The 15,954-nt window shown below is 39.2% G+C and overlaps 1 protein-coding gene across 1 annotated transcript in view; it reads left to right on the forward strand.

Annotated features, from left to right (window-relative positions):
• The first annotated feature begins 210 nt into the window (after window positions 1-210).
• LOC123646984 (histone deacetylase 9-like) overlaps window positions 211-15,954 on the forward strand; it is a 59,538-nt gene continuing 43,794 nt past the window's right edge. The window contains exons 1-3 of the mRNA XM_045564153.1: window positions 211-356; window positions 8,615-8,732; window positions 13,334-13,441. Coding sequence (XP_045420109.1) covers window positions 211-356; window positions 8,615-8,732; window positions 13,334-13,441 — 372 coding nt within the window. The remainder of the gene's footprint in view (window positions 357-8,614; window positions 8,733-13,333; window positions 13,442-15,954) is intronic.

The following is a 15,954-nucleotide window of genomic DNA, read 5'->3' on the forward strand; positions in this document are numbered from 1 at the left end:
CTCTGAAATTCCTTGACTGGCCATGTAACCCACAGGAATCCATATATTACTTGGCAAATCTATCAGTTCACCAATATCTTAAGTAAGGACCCTTTAAGTCTAAGATATAGCACTTTTGCTAGAGCAAGCATATTCCTCTACGTATTCTTGTTACTGGCAAGTAAATAGCAAAGGGATATTTTTTGTGAAGATGAAGAGTGACTAGAAATAATGGCACATGCAAGGTCAGTGGAGCTGGCAGAAAGCCGTCGATCATGCCGGGTGATGGTTAGTGGCAGAGCATTAAAGCACACGGCATGCCCCTTGCCTCCTCCAGCTGCCACATTAATAGTTCACGCCTTCTTTCCATATGGAATGTTAGTCACAGCGTTCATTAGTCATATCCATGGTTTTACTTGGAATCTGAAGGTCTTCCCTGTAGCTGCTCTGTTTCTTTTTCATCTCACCATGACTAAAGAAGCTAAGGTGTGGGCATTATAACCTGCAAGTGATCCCGAGGGAATGGGCTGTCATTCATGTCTTCCTCTCAGTGTTGAACAAAAGAGAGAAAGCATGTGGGTTCACCCTCCCATTGTCATCATAAATCCGTACTAGCTCCATTTCAAGAGTCTCAGGGTTTCAGCAGAACATCTAACATGAAATGAATATACACATTCAAGGAGCCGGCGTGCTGCAGCACGTAGGAGAAGGGAGAAAGGGAGAACACCCGTTGTTACAGGCTGCAGAGCTGATTGAAGAAGAATACAACGCAGAATACCAAGGTTCTCAGCCCCAAATTATGGCTGTCGCCATTATCCTATAGGAGGAAAAAAGTGACAGTAACCTAGAATTATAGAGGGCTTTCAAGAAGTATTGACTCCTAAGGACCTGCAGAACTGCCCCTGAATGGCTTTATAATTTTAGGGGAGGCATTCTTCTGCCCGGTCTGAGTCTGAGAAACCGTCAGTGCAAAGGCTCTGTTAATTATTAGTTCACTTATCTGAGCCTCAGTTTCCATACTTATGAAATGGGTTAAACAGGCCTCCCTCACTGCATTATAGTCGGGATGAAATGCGATAACGTAGGCTATCACTGGCAGCGGCATGTGGAAATGGGCACTGCTCCACTCCGTGGTGTAGCCCTGTGTATGTTCATTCCACAGAGAGTAAACAGACTGTCTGATCTAACATGTTCTGCAAAGCCCTGCAACCCTGAGGTCTCACCTGACCTACCGACCCAACTACGGTCTACCACTGGAAGCATGGCACTGTGGGGAGACTGATACAGAGAGGGGAGCACATTGTTTCCAGAAGCCCCAGTTATGAAGCAGAGACTTTTAGTTTAAGAATTCCAAAATCTGGATTCAAATCTTTGTATTGTCACTGCCTCAAAAGCGCTTCTCCAACTCTAAAGTGCAGATTCCAATCCAGCAGGACTGGACGTGGCCTGAGATTCTCCATTTCTCACACACTCAGGGGATGGCATTGCGGCTCGTCCATGGGCCACATTTTGAGTGGCAAAATCCTGTAAGACCACGAACACACAAATCATTGAACTCTTTTGGGTCTCAGTCTCTTTGCCTACGGAGTAAGGTGATAAATGAAATGTGATTTATCGTCTTCTCTGGAGATCAAATGTGGCATTAATATGTGGTAATACTTTATCCAAATTTAAAACAGCTTTTTAGAAAAAGTCATTTTCCTTGCGATATCAGATAGCAGGGTCCCATTAGCTTGTCACTGGGGACCGAGTTGACTTAAGTCTTAGGCAGTCTGTCTCCCTTGGGTGAATAGTTACTGAGTAGGGAAGTTTCCATGAAAAGCAGGGGTGATCCATGACAACAGAGGTCCGGGGCACTGGGGGCAGTGCAGATATTGCTGGGTGATTTAGTGAATTAGCATCATTGCAGGATGATGCACAAAGGAATTGCCAAATGCCGGCAAGTGAGAGCTGGAAGTCTAAGCATATGCTAACTGAGGAAGAGAGAAGGCTCTTCCCTAACTCATCTGTACATTTCAGGACCTGAACATGGGAGGGATTTTTATAGTGCAGTTTAGATATTTTAGCCACAGCAAAACTCTGTCAAGAAAAATATTTCTATAGGATTCATTTTTTCTCATTCATTAATTCATTGCCTGGACAAAATTTACTAAGCATCTATTACATGTAAGACCTTGAAGATAGGGTGGTAAAGACAGACACCCATAGCCCTACACTTATGGCACTTGGTGTAGCTCTCCCGATATATCATTAAGAAGAGAGCTATAGAGCAAACACTATAGAACATCTTTTTAAAGCCCATGTTTGTATTAGTCTAGCTAGGACTGCTATAATTAAAAAAAACACAGACTGGGTGGGTTAACCAACAGAAATTTATTTACTCACAATTCTGGAGGCTGAAAGTCCAAGATCAAGGTGTTCACAGGTTTGGTTTCTCCTGTGGCCTCTCTCCTTGCTGTGTAGATGGCTGTCTTCTCATTGCTTCCTGGCATAGCTTTTCTCTGTGCGGGCGTGTCCCTGCTGTCTTTTTCTCTTCTCATAAGGACTTCAGTCATATTGTATTAGGGCTCCACACTTAGGATCTATTTTACCTTAATTACCTCTTCAGAGGCCCTATTGCTTAATGCAGTCACATTGAGGGTTATGGCTTTAATATATAAATTTTGGGGAAACACAATTCAGTCCATAACAATATCAATGTTCAGGGTTGACTTTGGTTGAAATCGCACCTCTTTGCCTTATCAACTATGTAACTTTGGTCAAGTCATTTAACCTTATTAAAGCTCAGTTTCCTCTTGTGTAAAAGTGACTGGTAATACATTTCTTAGGCTATCATGAGGAATAAAATAGGTAATGTTTGTTAAATGCTTAACAGTGTCCAGGAGGTGCCCCGACCTCACTCCCTACATCTTGCTTTAGATGCTGACCAAAGACACTGACTTTTTACTTTCTCCGGGAAATAAATTTGACTTTATTACCTCTTCCAGTGAATCTACTATAAATTAGGCTTTTCTCTCTTTTTCTGAACTTCACTACTCTCACCATTTCCAGAAACAAAATATCTACTGGAATCTTCAGCTCTAGCCCTAATTGTGGAGGATAGAGGATAGGAAAATACTGAGCTTATCACATACTCTTAGGTGGGAAAAGGTAATTATTCTGTTTCCCAAAACAAAGAAATTTGCATTTTCAGCTGCCATTTTACTCAATGTCTTAAAACAGAGTAAGCTAGTCAGAAAAATTAAAACTAAAATATTTTAGAAATTGAATCAAGCAAAACTGATTTCAGTGATTTAAAAAATGTTAGATAATTTCAAAGTTACCAAATCAAGATGCTGTATGCAGAATTATTTGGCCCACAGTAGATAACTCACTTTAAAAAATACACTTTGCTGATGCAATGCAAAAGTTAAAATGATTTTTAATTTCTTTTACAGTTTTATTTTTATACAATTGCCTAAAGTAGCACAGAATCAGTAATGTGATGAAAAACCTCTGTTTATTTGTTGAGTCTGATGTCTGTCAGTAGGTTTCTAGGGGCATCTGATCATTATTTAAGCTTAAACTCAATTATTCAGCAATGCCCCATGGCCCTAGCAGCAGCATAGCTTAGCAGCAAGAGCTTACTAAACTGCTTAGTATTGGGTGAAGAGTTTCATTTCCCAACTTCCAAGGTGAAATATTCGAACCGTCCGAGGAAGGATAGCCTACCACATCAACCATGCACAGTGCATCTGAAACCTGTTTTGTTAATGGGCACAATAGCATTATGTTTAACTCTGGGAATATTTCTGAGGAAGCAACAGGCTGTGTTTAGATTCTTCAAAGTGTAGGCTGTGCCTAAATTCCTTTTATTCTAAGTCATTCCTTTTCCATTTCAAATAGTTTCGCATCCACTTTGAGGACAGGTAGCTTAATTTCTATCATGTGCAGCTTTTCAGAGCATTAGCTTTGTTTCAGGTTCCAATGATTGAGCTATGCTGGATGTGCTTGGAAAACCCTGCAAAGGCCCACATTCATTCAGGAAACTCCAGTTGAACTAGATCCATATGTTGCTAAAAAAAAAAAAAATGTAGCTTTCTGATTGGAGGTAGTTTCTGACTTCCAGCATTTTCACAGATGATTTTTGTTCTTTGATGTGCTGCTAAATGGAAAGTAATGTTAGAATCAAACTCTGAGATTTTTTTTTCTTAGTTGACATTTACGAAGAGCTTACTACTTCCAGCGTTATGTTGTGCTGTGTTAATCACTTTACATATATTAACTAATTTAATGCTAACGATAATCCTATGAGGAGGGGATATCTCCATTTTTCTTAGGGCTTGGATCAGTTAATGAACTTGCCCAAGTTTGAACATTTTGTGAGTGGAAGTGCTGATTTTCAAGGTCTCTAATCCTAAGGTCACCAAAATAAATAAGGTGGTATTGCACTGAATGTTGATAATACCTTTGGCAGTTCTAACACCTAAAAGAATAGGATAGAGTAGATGAGGCTTTGTCCAAAGATTGGTTCCTTGTAATCTCTGTTAAAAAGCATATTAGAAGCCTAAAAATTTCCTCCAAATCCTGGGGTTATGGAAACCTCCAGATACAAATTATTGGTGTATCACATGGCAAATTATCGGTAATCATTCTCTCTTAAGACAACTTACCTTGATAGGACTAATTTGTTAATAAAAATTCCTAAAATGTATTTCCAATTTTACTTTAGTTTCACCTTTTCTTTCTATCTCTTTTACCCAAAGAGAGTTCTTTCTTCGGAAAATTTGGAAGGAAAGCCCTTTCTCTACGAAACGAATGCTTAAGGCTTCTCAAATTATTATGTGGTGAAGGACAAGGTTTTGTTCACTTATGTTTTATTTCCTATGTTTTGTAGAGCAATACTTTTATAAAATGCAATAAATGCAAATTACTAAAAGTGAGATACAAAAGACATGCGAAATAAAAACCCCAATTATTTTTTATTAGATTCAACAGACCATGTTCTATTCTTATCCTCAGGCAGAGGCTGGAATCCTTTATGAGCATTCCTCCTTAAGTTAAAGTAGTTCTACTCTCCAAGGGCCTTGCCCTGAGAAATCTCCTTGCGTTAAGCTTTGATGGTTGCCACACAAGGAATCAACGCTTCTAATTCTTCTAAGTCCCTATTTTTTTTTCCTTTCCTGCCTTAGACTTTTCAAACTTTGTATACTCCTGGACAGCAGAAGTTATGTACTGCCAGTCAGAAACCATATTCAGAATATAGGTTTCTTTTTAGCCTGGCTGGGGATTTTTTTTTTTAAGTGAATTCTTGTCACTATTTATGATTGAAAATTGCACCTAAGAACATAATATTTAGAGCTACTAATGAAATACCATGCAATCATTTCCTTATAACAAAAATAGGTGGGAATTGTATAACTTTTTTAGATGGGATGCAGATCCTCCTGTCAACCACAGTTCCAACCAGAGAGCCACCTTACATTACCGTTTGTCTGTGTCACCAGTCTGGCCTCGGGAGTCATGTGAACACACGGCTACTTGTTTAGTACTAATCTACAACCCTTTCTATGTTCAAGTCTCTCTGGCTTCTTTTTTGTAGTACTTTAGCCCTGTCTGTAGACTCTCCTTGGTCCCAATACATCTATATTGTGTAATGAGTCCCTTTAACATCAAAAAAATTCATTTTAATATTATTACTTTTTAGAGACAGGATCTTGCTATGTTGTCCAGGCTGGCTTTGAGTAGCTGGGACTATAGGTACGTATCACTGTGCCCAGCTCAAGAAAATTCTTTATACCCTAGTTAACATTTAAATTATTCCTGCTCTAGCTCTGAGGAAGTATTTTACTGGAGAACATGGTTGTTATTTTTATTTTATCGTTATTTTAAAAAATATAATTTCCATGACATTGTTTATCATCTAGTGAGAGATCTATCTGTGGACAATTAACTTGGAACTCTGATTATTTTGTGCACTTCCCACAACCCTTTTATTGTGCTGTCCATTTTTATGTGATCAGTCTCAGAGCAAACAATAAACAGACAAAAAAAAACTTAAGGCCACTAGGTGCTTGGCCAAAAGGTGTGCGGAATCACAGGGGCCTTGGAATAAGGAGGTCACTCAGGAAACATCTTCATGTTCTTGCAAAATCCTGAGTTGATCATGGATTTTTATCATTTTACTTCATGCTCCTAATTCACAGTGGAATAAAGAAACTGTGTAAACAATGATTGTAAAATGTTATACCCACCTCGCAACTGCTTAGGATATGTTTCAGAGCATGTGGACAATTGGAAGGAGGTAGACTCAAAAACAGTGCTTACACATTTATGCCTACATGACGAGTGCGTTGCACACCCTCTGGGGAATGGTCATGCTTGAAGGTTCCGGCCCCGGGGAGGTGGGGGGGAGGGGATGGAGGTATGACCACATGATGAGTGCCAGGCGCACTGTCTGGAGAATGAGAATGGACACGCTTGGGACTCTGACTCGGGGGGATGGGCGGGACATGGACAATGTATATGACCTGAACTTATGTACCCCCATGATGAGCTGAAATAAAAAAATAAAAATAAAAAAAAATAAAAAAAAAGAAATATAAAAAAAAAAAACAAAAAAACAAAAAAAACAAAATGGATCATGGCTGCTCAGAGGCAGCCAGCTTCCTCCATGGCCCCCCAGCCCGCTGTGTGTTCAGGGGCAAACCCAGCATTCCCACCAACAACCATTGCTCAAGGACCTGGCTTTTCATAGGTAGAAGTTGCCTGGGTTTTTCTTTTCATCTGTTTATTAGTTTGTTTTGTATAGATGTCCGTAATGATATAATGTCCCTTGACCTTTTTATTTTGCCACTGATATTATATAATTATCTCCTTTTGAAATCATTAAAATAAATGACTGTCCCATCCTTTGATGCATTAAGGAACGATAAGGCGAGTTGGAGCAAAAGAATGGAGAGAACTGTGAAACATTTCTCCTAGCTTTGTCTTTAACATTTGTGACACTTAAGAAATGAGGGGCAGAACAATGCTTAAAAATAAGTTTATAACAGTATTGATTCTATTCAGTAGATAAAATTATTCAGATAAATTCAGAATTATTTAGATAAAAATTAATTTTGGTTGTATGCCACATAAAAAGCAAGAGATGAAGCACAACTTCAAAAAAGTAAGAATGAAAATATATAGCATTTTCCTCCCCATCCCCCTTTTCTCCTCTCTGCCACACTCTGGTCTCTATTTCTCTTGTTGCTTCTCCTTTCTTCTTTCTCTGTATTTTCCTTTCATTCCTGCCAACTTTTGTAAAAGATTAAAGTACCTTTCAAAAGAAACAAACATAAACAATGTGGGGTTTTCTTTTTTTTTTTTTTGGAGGCAAGTGTGGTAATCATTCAAAAGTGAAAATACAGTGATCCAGGAATAAGATTATAATACGAAGTGCTGTAGTTGCTACTCATTTTACTAAGGGAGGACTATAAACTTGGCTTTGATATTTCTAATAGCCAACATGAGGAAGGCAGCACTGTTATTTATATATTTTTTAATTTTTCTAAGGCAGGATTTCTCAACCTTGGCATTACTGGCATTGTGGGCCAGATGATTCCTTGTTGGAGGGGTTGTCCCATTGCACTGTAGGATGTTTAGTGCCTTCCTGGCCAAAAAAAACGTCTCCAGAAAGTGCCAAATAATGCCTCAGAGGCAAAATCACCTTCAGTGAGAATCATTGCTCTAGAATAATGACAAACACATTACAACACTCAGAAAAAACCCCACTATTCCAGGTAATATTGATTTTTAAAAAATATTTTAGCTATTTTAACATGGTAGAATTTCAGTGCCTTAAAATACAAAACATTCCAGTAGGTCTTAGCTAATTGATTTAATGGGGAGACTATTTAGATTCTATAAATATAATTATAATCTATTTTTAGAAATCATTTTATTATTTATTTTACTTTTTTTGGATTTTGATTTTACTAGCATCAAAATCAATATGGGTTAAGAGCTCATACTCTTTTTTGTGTGTGTTCTCATTTCAACTCCTCTATTTAACAGCTGAACAACCTCTCTAAATTTCATATATAAAACTGCTTAATAATAGCATCTAGGTCAATGGTGGTTGTAATTGTTGTATGAGTTATATGGGCTAAGAGCTTTGCAAGATGCCTAGGTCTTACTAAGTATTCAATAATTGTTAGAGGAAAATATTATCATTACTGTCATTATTTCTAAATAATAGAGAACAGAACTTTATAGAGTAGGGGAATATATAATAAAACTGAAAACGTGAACTGTCCCCATTTTTGTCTTGTATTACCTTATCTATGTATTTCCTGAATTGCACTCTGCTCAGTGAATGAGATCATGTTTCTACTATTCCTGTTCCATAAGTAATATTTATCTCATCACTCCTTCTTATTATCACTTATTCTCTTTCACCACTGACCGGTAAGAGAGATCGCAACGTGCTGTTCTTTTAAATGTCGATAGTATTATGTAGTGGCTCCGTTTTAATAAGTCAATGCCCTTACTCTTCCTGCTGTTACAGTTCTTCTATGCTTGCAGTCCTACTCCTTTACCATTGCTATAAAGAAATACTTGAGGCTGGGTAATTTCTAAAGAAAAGAGTTTTATTTGGCTCGTGATTCTGTAGGCTGTTAAGAGAAACGACATCAGCATCTGCTCCTGGTGAGGGCCTCGGGAAGCCTCCACTCATGATGGAAGGTGAAGTGGAGCAGGCATCACCTGGTGAGAAGGGGAGAGGAGAGGAGGTGCCAGGCTCTTTTCACCAATTAGCTCTGGCGGGGAACTAATAGAGCAGGACTCATTACTGCAAGGAGGGCACCAAGCCATTCATGAAGGATCTGCACCCACGATCCAAACACCTCCCACCTGGCTGCACCTTCAACGTTGGGGATCAAATTTCAACATGAGACTTGGAGGCGACAGACATCCAAACTACATCACCCCCATAGTGAGAGCATCTTCCTAATTATTTTAGAAGCCTCAGATGATGACTAATATGAATAATGCCCTGTGCTTCTGAATGCAGGACTTTTCCCCATCTCCTCTTCCTCCCTCCCTCCCTCCCTCCCTTCCTTCCCCAGTGAGTCCTGCTGGCCAATGATGATGCATGTTACTAATATTCTGAAGTCTTCACATTGTCAGTTGCTCTGGATTCTCTGATGTCCATTCAAGAAGTGGAAAATATGCCTCTCTCCCTCTGTAAAGGTTAATTTTTCATATTGATACCAAAGTGTTCTACTTCATTCTCATCTTATACAGAGTTTAAAATGGTTTGTCTATTTTGGTTACTTACAACCTTACCTATATCTCGCCAGCCCTTCTTACCCTATTAAATAGCCATGAATGTCTGGGAGTGTGGGCTGCAAGGAGGAACTCAATGACAGACTATGCTGCTTTCAGAATAGTGCCTCCTCCTCTGATGACTAAATCTCCCTTATGGGCCAAGCTCCTATGACTCTTACCCTAAAGCATGGTTCTAGCCTGTCTCACCACGTCTGTTGAGTTCCTCACACAGAAAAACTGTTTCCCACACACAAAAAAACTTATGTTTCACAAAAGGGATAGCCTCACCTAACATTTCTAAACCCCAGTTTTGGACATATGTTAGGTCCAGACCCTCCTACATATTTATAAAGTGAGTTGAACTTTGGGAAGACCATTTCAAGACTGATCGATTTTAATTCTGGCAATAAAACAAGGCCTCTGGGGACTTATTACTCGGCAGACTGCTAAAGCTGCCTTCATGTTTTGTACATTAGTTACATTGTCAGAAATATTTGAAAGTTGAGCACATACTGTTTTTTGGAATGGCACATAAACAAAGCATGGTAAAGTTTCCAGAGGAATTCAGAGGGTGCTATAAGTTGGGCATTGCCATAGGAATTCTAAAATACAATTAAACCCCACTCGCCCATGTAGACAGCATATCCTTGGGGACTTCTGCCCAGAATCCTGGCTAGATTTTCCTTGGCTGTTCAGCAGAGTAAATTCCTGACCTTGAAAATGGGACACAGTATTTCCCATGCTCACTCAGACATGTGATGAATACGTCATTTATTTTTTCTCCCAGTTACATTGATCTTCTCCACAATTAACAGTAGAGCTGACTCTTCTAGTCCGAACAGCTTCTTTTCAGTTTAGAAATTCTGTCTGTTCAAGATCAACTTATTATTGGACTGAGTCTCTTTAGGTGATTGTTTAGTCTCTCAGATTCTTCTTCAGAGATGGCATTTGGGTCCCTGAAGGAGGGATGGAGAACTGAAGGGGTCCTTGGATCCTCATACTGTCTTCTAGATGCTCAGATTTCTATGGCAACCTCCCTGAGCCATCTGATTGTTCCTGATCTCCCGGCATTTGAAGCTGAGGTCGGCAGCTGATTAACTCCTGATTTCTGATTTCTCTGCAAGCTGAAGCTTGGCTGGGCTCCCAGGCTCCAGCAGCCTCACCTTGGCTTGCATTGGTGCTGGGGTTCCCCTGAGCCTCTGCCGTGGACTCCATTTGGCCCCAATCATAGCACATTGCATAGGCTCTTCCATTGCACATGCTGTGAGGGATTGTAGAAGCTCCAGGCTTCCAGTTACACTACACAGGAACCAAGAGCATCTTAGGAATGTTTCAGTCTGATCTTTGATTGACTTTTCACATCGCTCTACAGACTTCCTTATGTGGTGCCCACAGATTATTGTAGATGTGACTACAAAAGTCCCCGAATATCCACCAGAGTGAAGACTCACTTACCATTTTGGTAACTTTCCTAAAAAAATTTCCTCTATCATTTGCTCACATATCACCCTCTGTGTCCCCTGCTTCTGTCACTCCTCTCTTGGGTCTGGCTTTCTCCAATCTCTCAGGACTGGAAGGGGATGGCTTTTATAATAGGTTTTGCTTCCTCTCATCATATCCTACATATACCCTAGTCAACAGGCATAACTGGTTGTCACAGGTAGAAGGGTCTCTTCTCTGAACTGTCATTCAGAGAAGCAGTGATAGCATTCTCTAGATGTTATCACTATCATAGGACTATGATCTGAGACAATCAAGCTCAGTTCTTGATTACGTAAAGGAATTTGGAAAAAAAAATCCTCATTCACTACAAAATCTGTGTTTTGATGCATATTGATGCAAAATCCTATTTTAAATGTCATTTTCTTTACATTTCTTCTATATCCATCCTAATCTCCCTTTCAGCTCATGTAGTATTTCCCCCTAATGCATGCACACAAACACACATACACTGTCACCAAGAAAAGCAATAAATTGGTGGCCAGACCAAGGAGAAGTTCATGTGCATGAAAAGAAAAATGATAAAGCACATTTCCCGCTAAGATATAGTAGTTCTGGTTAATGCAGGCTTTTCTATGACACCAGACGCTCTGTAATGGTGTGAAAACTTGTTCAAACCTATAAAACACAAGGTAAATAATGGTTATTATTTTCAACTTGTGCAAACATCTTCCTCAAAGATATATCCACATGAGGCTCGAATAAGTTACTTATATTGGTTCAGTAAAAAATAAAACTTTCCATTTAAAGGGCAATGATTAGGTTCCAGTATCTATTTGAATGATTCCTTCATTCTTCAGTTGATAGTGTTGACTAAGATGGTGTTGACGATGGCAGGGGCTGACTGTTCCCAGAAAGCACGGGCTTCTTCAGGAGTGTGGTGGGAAAGCATATGCTGACAGGGTCAGGAGTCTGTGTGAGGGTCCTGGGGCCAGTGGAGGAGCCTCTCTAAGCTACAGTGTGCTCTTTCAGTAAACACTTCTCAGGCCTCTACCATGTGCCAGGCATTCCAAAATGGGTGAAATAGTCGTAGCTGAAATAGTAGTAGCTGACTTTTGCTTATCATGTACTCACTTAATTCTCAACAAAATCATATGCAGATGGCACTTTAAAAAGTTGGCATTTCCACAGGTAAGGAAACCAAGGTATAGAAACATTAATTAATGAATTGCCTAATGTAACTCAGCTTTTAATGATGAAGCCATGATTTCACCCCAACAATTTGATTCCAGAAACTTCTCTCTTCACTACTATATTCTTGTTTATAGGATCTTAATTTTCTATGTATTTATTTATTATTTTCATTTTATTTGTTTATTCATTGTTCTTGACAGCATTTAAGTCAGTAAGGACCTCATGAGAAAAATCACGTGAAAATACTTCGTAAACTGCCTACTACATTGTGAATAAATGTCATTGTTATTTATTATATTTGTTCTATGTGTTTAGGCCTCTTAAATTTCATTCTTATTTTTTTTTAAAAGCCTTGTTTTAGGTAGGATCTCTCTCCTTTGAGAAGTCTTAATATTTGGGAAGTCTTAATATTTACACAATCACAAACTTTTTGTTCCATTTCCTAGTACTTCAAGTAATTTATATGTCTTAAAATCTGAGACTTCTACTATCTGATACTTTTTTTAATGTTATGAAATATATTAATACATAAAAATATGTAACATGTATGATAATTATAAACCAGTATTGTACTTTTCATGTTCCTACAATATACCTTCTCTTATTCTTCCATGAAAAATAAGAGTAAACAACATTTTGTAAAGAGAAAACAGAATCTTGCTGCATGCTTTGTTTTGATCATAATGTTCTCTAGTATAGAAGCAACTATGTATTTTACTGGCCTATCCAATTTTAATAATACCAGCTTGTACTGCAACAGCTGCCAAATTGTACTCAATGTCAGAAATCTTAAGCTTCAACTTTGAAAATCAAATTGCTCCTCGCAGCTTACTATTGTTAATGTTTAAAGTGTGAGGACCACACACTCCTTCCATTTAGCCAGAGAACCTGAGCTGCAGTTGCTACTTCCTACTCACCGACTGCTACTGCTACCTGCCTAATAATTGTCTTTGGCTCCCTGTAAACCTGCAGTCAGAAAGGTATTTGAATTTTCCCCCTCCAGCACTTGCAAATCCGATTTTTATGTATAACTAAGTGCTCTTAGTTTTTACTCTATCTACTACTGGGGCCTGGTTTCTAGCAGGCCTGTAACTAAGCCAGATCCGGCCTATGTAATGCTGTTTGTAATGAGAAATCTAAACAAGGAATGGCAGTGAGGCATGGCAGGAATGTGTTTCCATTGGAGAAGTCAGTGTAGGGAAAAAGTATAAGCAAAGCCATGTCCAGAAGGCCTTTTCAGCTGGCCAAGACGGAAGACTAATGTTATTGTACCTAGGCTGTTCCCCTGCCAGCCCTTCCTCACAGATTTGCTTTCTCTCTCTCTGTCCCCCTCCCCCCACCCCCTCCCCCTCCCTCCCTCTTTCATCTCTTCCCTCTCTTTCGCTTTCTTCTTCTGTCTTTCTCCCGGCTCTGCTGACTGTTTGCTCAGGTGGACAGTGACACCATTTGGAATGAACTGCACTCGTCCGGTGCTGCACGCATGGCTGTTGGCTGTGTCATCGAGCTGGCTTCCAAAGTGGCCTCGGGAGAGCTGAAGGTGAGGTCTGGGTTGCATTAAGTGTGGGAAATCCAGAAAAGAAGCTGAAACAGAGATGTTGTTGTTTGGGAATTGTGGGGAGTGTGGTGTGGTCATAAAAGGAAGGAGGCGGAGGGAATGGGGCAGGGGGATGGCCACGAAGGTGTGATAATAACTGGTCTGTAGGTGGGGAGTAGCCTATCCTGCTTGCAGGGCCTCCCTCTCTTCCAGAAAGCTCTGCAGTCAGGGCACTCTGGTGTGTTTTTAAGAGCATAGACATGGTAAGTAAAGCTATGGTTCAGGTTAAAAATACCCTTAGTATATACATATCTGTCATGCCATCCTGGGATTCTCTTTTTAAGCGCTTTTTAAAATATGATTACTGAGTAGTACGTAGAAGCTCAGAATACCACCCAGAGAGAGGGAGGGGGAGAAAGGTAAATACCAGACGGGAAGGATTGGGAGGAAGAAGGAAATTGTTGATTAGGAAGGTAATGATCCAGAGTATGTTTTTCCATGAAAGAACTTCAAAAATGAGCTATGCTTTATTGTTCTTTTCTTTTTATGGTCTCTTCTCTTCTACATCATATGAAAAGAACAATGTCCAAACCCCAACGTTTCCCAGTCTAAACAATTTATAAAAGCCAGAGACCTGACAGACGTTGACATTTTATTTGGTATTTTAACAGTGCTATTTAAAGGTATGCCATGTGCGTCTTGAATGCAGTTACCCCAATAAACTTTGTTGGTGCTAACATGGCTTTTTAATGCACTAGTTCACACACTTCATGATGCAATCTGGGTGGTGATTGATTTGGTATTTTTAGCAATCCTGGGGCTTAAGGGAAATATATTATGACCCACTACATATGCACTGTGAGTTTTATTAATCTAAGATAAATCTAATTAAGATTATTTTCTTTCTGTCTGATGAATTTTTATTCAATTACGCCTGACAATTCCATTTGTGATTAAAAATGTAGGGTGGAAATGTTCACTTCACAATGCATTGTTTGTCCCAGAGATCTTTGCTCTAACTCTTTAAAAAGTCAGAACCTACAGAAATGTAATTTTGATAACATTAGCTGTATTTAAAAAGTGCATTTGACGTGATTGGTATTCAGGACATTGCTCATCTCAGGGATTTTATGGGACCATTAATGTGGTGCTTATTATTCAGTCTTTACTTTTGGTAATGAGCAATTAAAAAACGGAAAGGAATCGGGCCAAAGAGAATTATTATGTTAGCTTTCACAATTTCTAATTATTTTAAGTGTGTGGAAGTTTAGGCAATAAATCAGAAACCTTCTCAAGTAGAATGCCCACATACTACTTATACTCATCAAAATCATCATTATTAACCTCACTGTGTCCACAATTGCCAAATGTAAGCATGAAGATAGTTGAATATAAACTTAATTTCATTTTAGGAGGCACCCATTTAAAATAGCCAATTACAAACAAAGCATCAACAACATATAGCAGAGACATGCTGACCACCAGCTGTACTAACATTGGCTATTTATTTATTAAGAGCAAGGATTTGTACAAATGCTTTTTCTCCCCCCTGATTAAGCAACCAGCAGGCATGGTTGAAAAAGAAAAGAAAAGATTAAAGAAAAAGAGTCAGCCTGAGAATTAAGAAATCTTGGTCCTGGCTCTGCCACTTAAATAGTGTGCTATTTGTGGCAAATCATTTAACTTTTCTGGGCCTTAGTTTCCTGTTCTGCACAGTCATCTAGGTGGAACTGGTAGTGCTGAAGGTCCTCTGTGGCACTGACATTCTGAGCTATTTGCAAATGAAAAGTGGATCTGATCCTTAATTATGCGCACTATGACATACCAAGCAGTAGATATTCCAAAATTTTAACTTGCTTTGGTGAACATCCCAAATTGTGCAACTGGGTTATATCTTCCTGATTGTCAAGTCCAAAGTCTAAGTCCAAGGCAGGCAGAACTGTAACATAGGCACTGGTGCCATGCTGATAGGTTAAGAGACTGAACCCCTCCCCTTGGTTGCTAATAATTTTAGTGGGCCTACAAAGATGCGATGCGGAAAAGGTAGAAATCACAAATGATTTAGAGCCATAGAGGATGGGAACTCAGAAGATAAGAAATGTGCACAATAAAGGAAAATGCCAACGACAAAATTTGATTACCTGGAACTTTTGCTTGATGGTGAGCTTGTTCATAGCAGCCCTCCTAACATTTGACAGGTTCTGTCCTTTCTTCCCCTGAGGGTACTGATGAGCTGAAGGAATCAGAAGAATGAATCAGGCACAAGGGGTGGGTTTCATGTTGATGCTTAAATAGAACACGTACGACAAACTGTATCAGTAAATCAGTGTATTACTGGCACAGAATGAACATGCTCAGTGGAGTTCAGTGGAAATTTGGGGGACTTTTAAGATTTCCAGGTTATTTAAACAATATATTTAAAACTTACACAAAGAGTAAATTCCTCAAATCTACAGATACCCAAATTGGCTACTTCTCAGATTCTGGTTCAAAGGAAAAAAAAAATATCCGGAGAT

The sequence above is a fragment of the Lemur catta genome, chromosome 11, assembly GCF_020740605.2.
Source record: "Lemur catta isolate mLemCat1 chromosome 11, mLemCat1.pri, whole genome shotgun sequence".
Lineage (NCBI taxonomy): Eukaryota > Metazoa > Chordata > Mammalia > Primates > Lemuridae > Lemur > Lemur catta.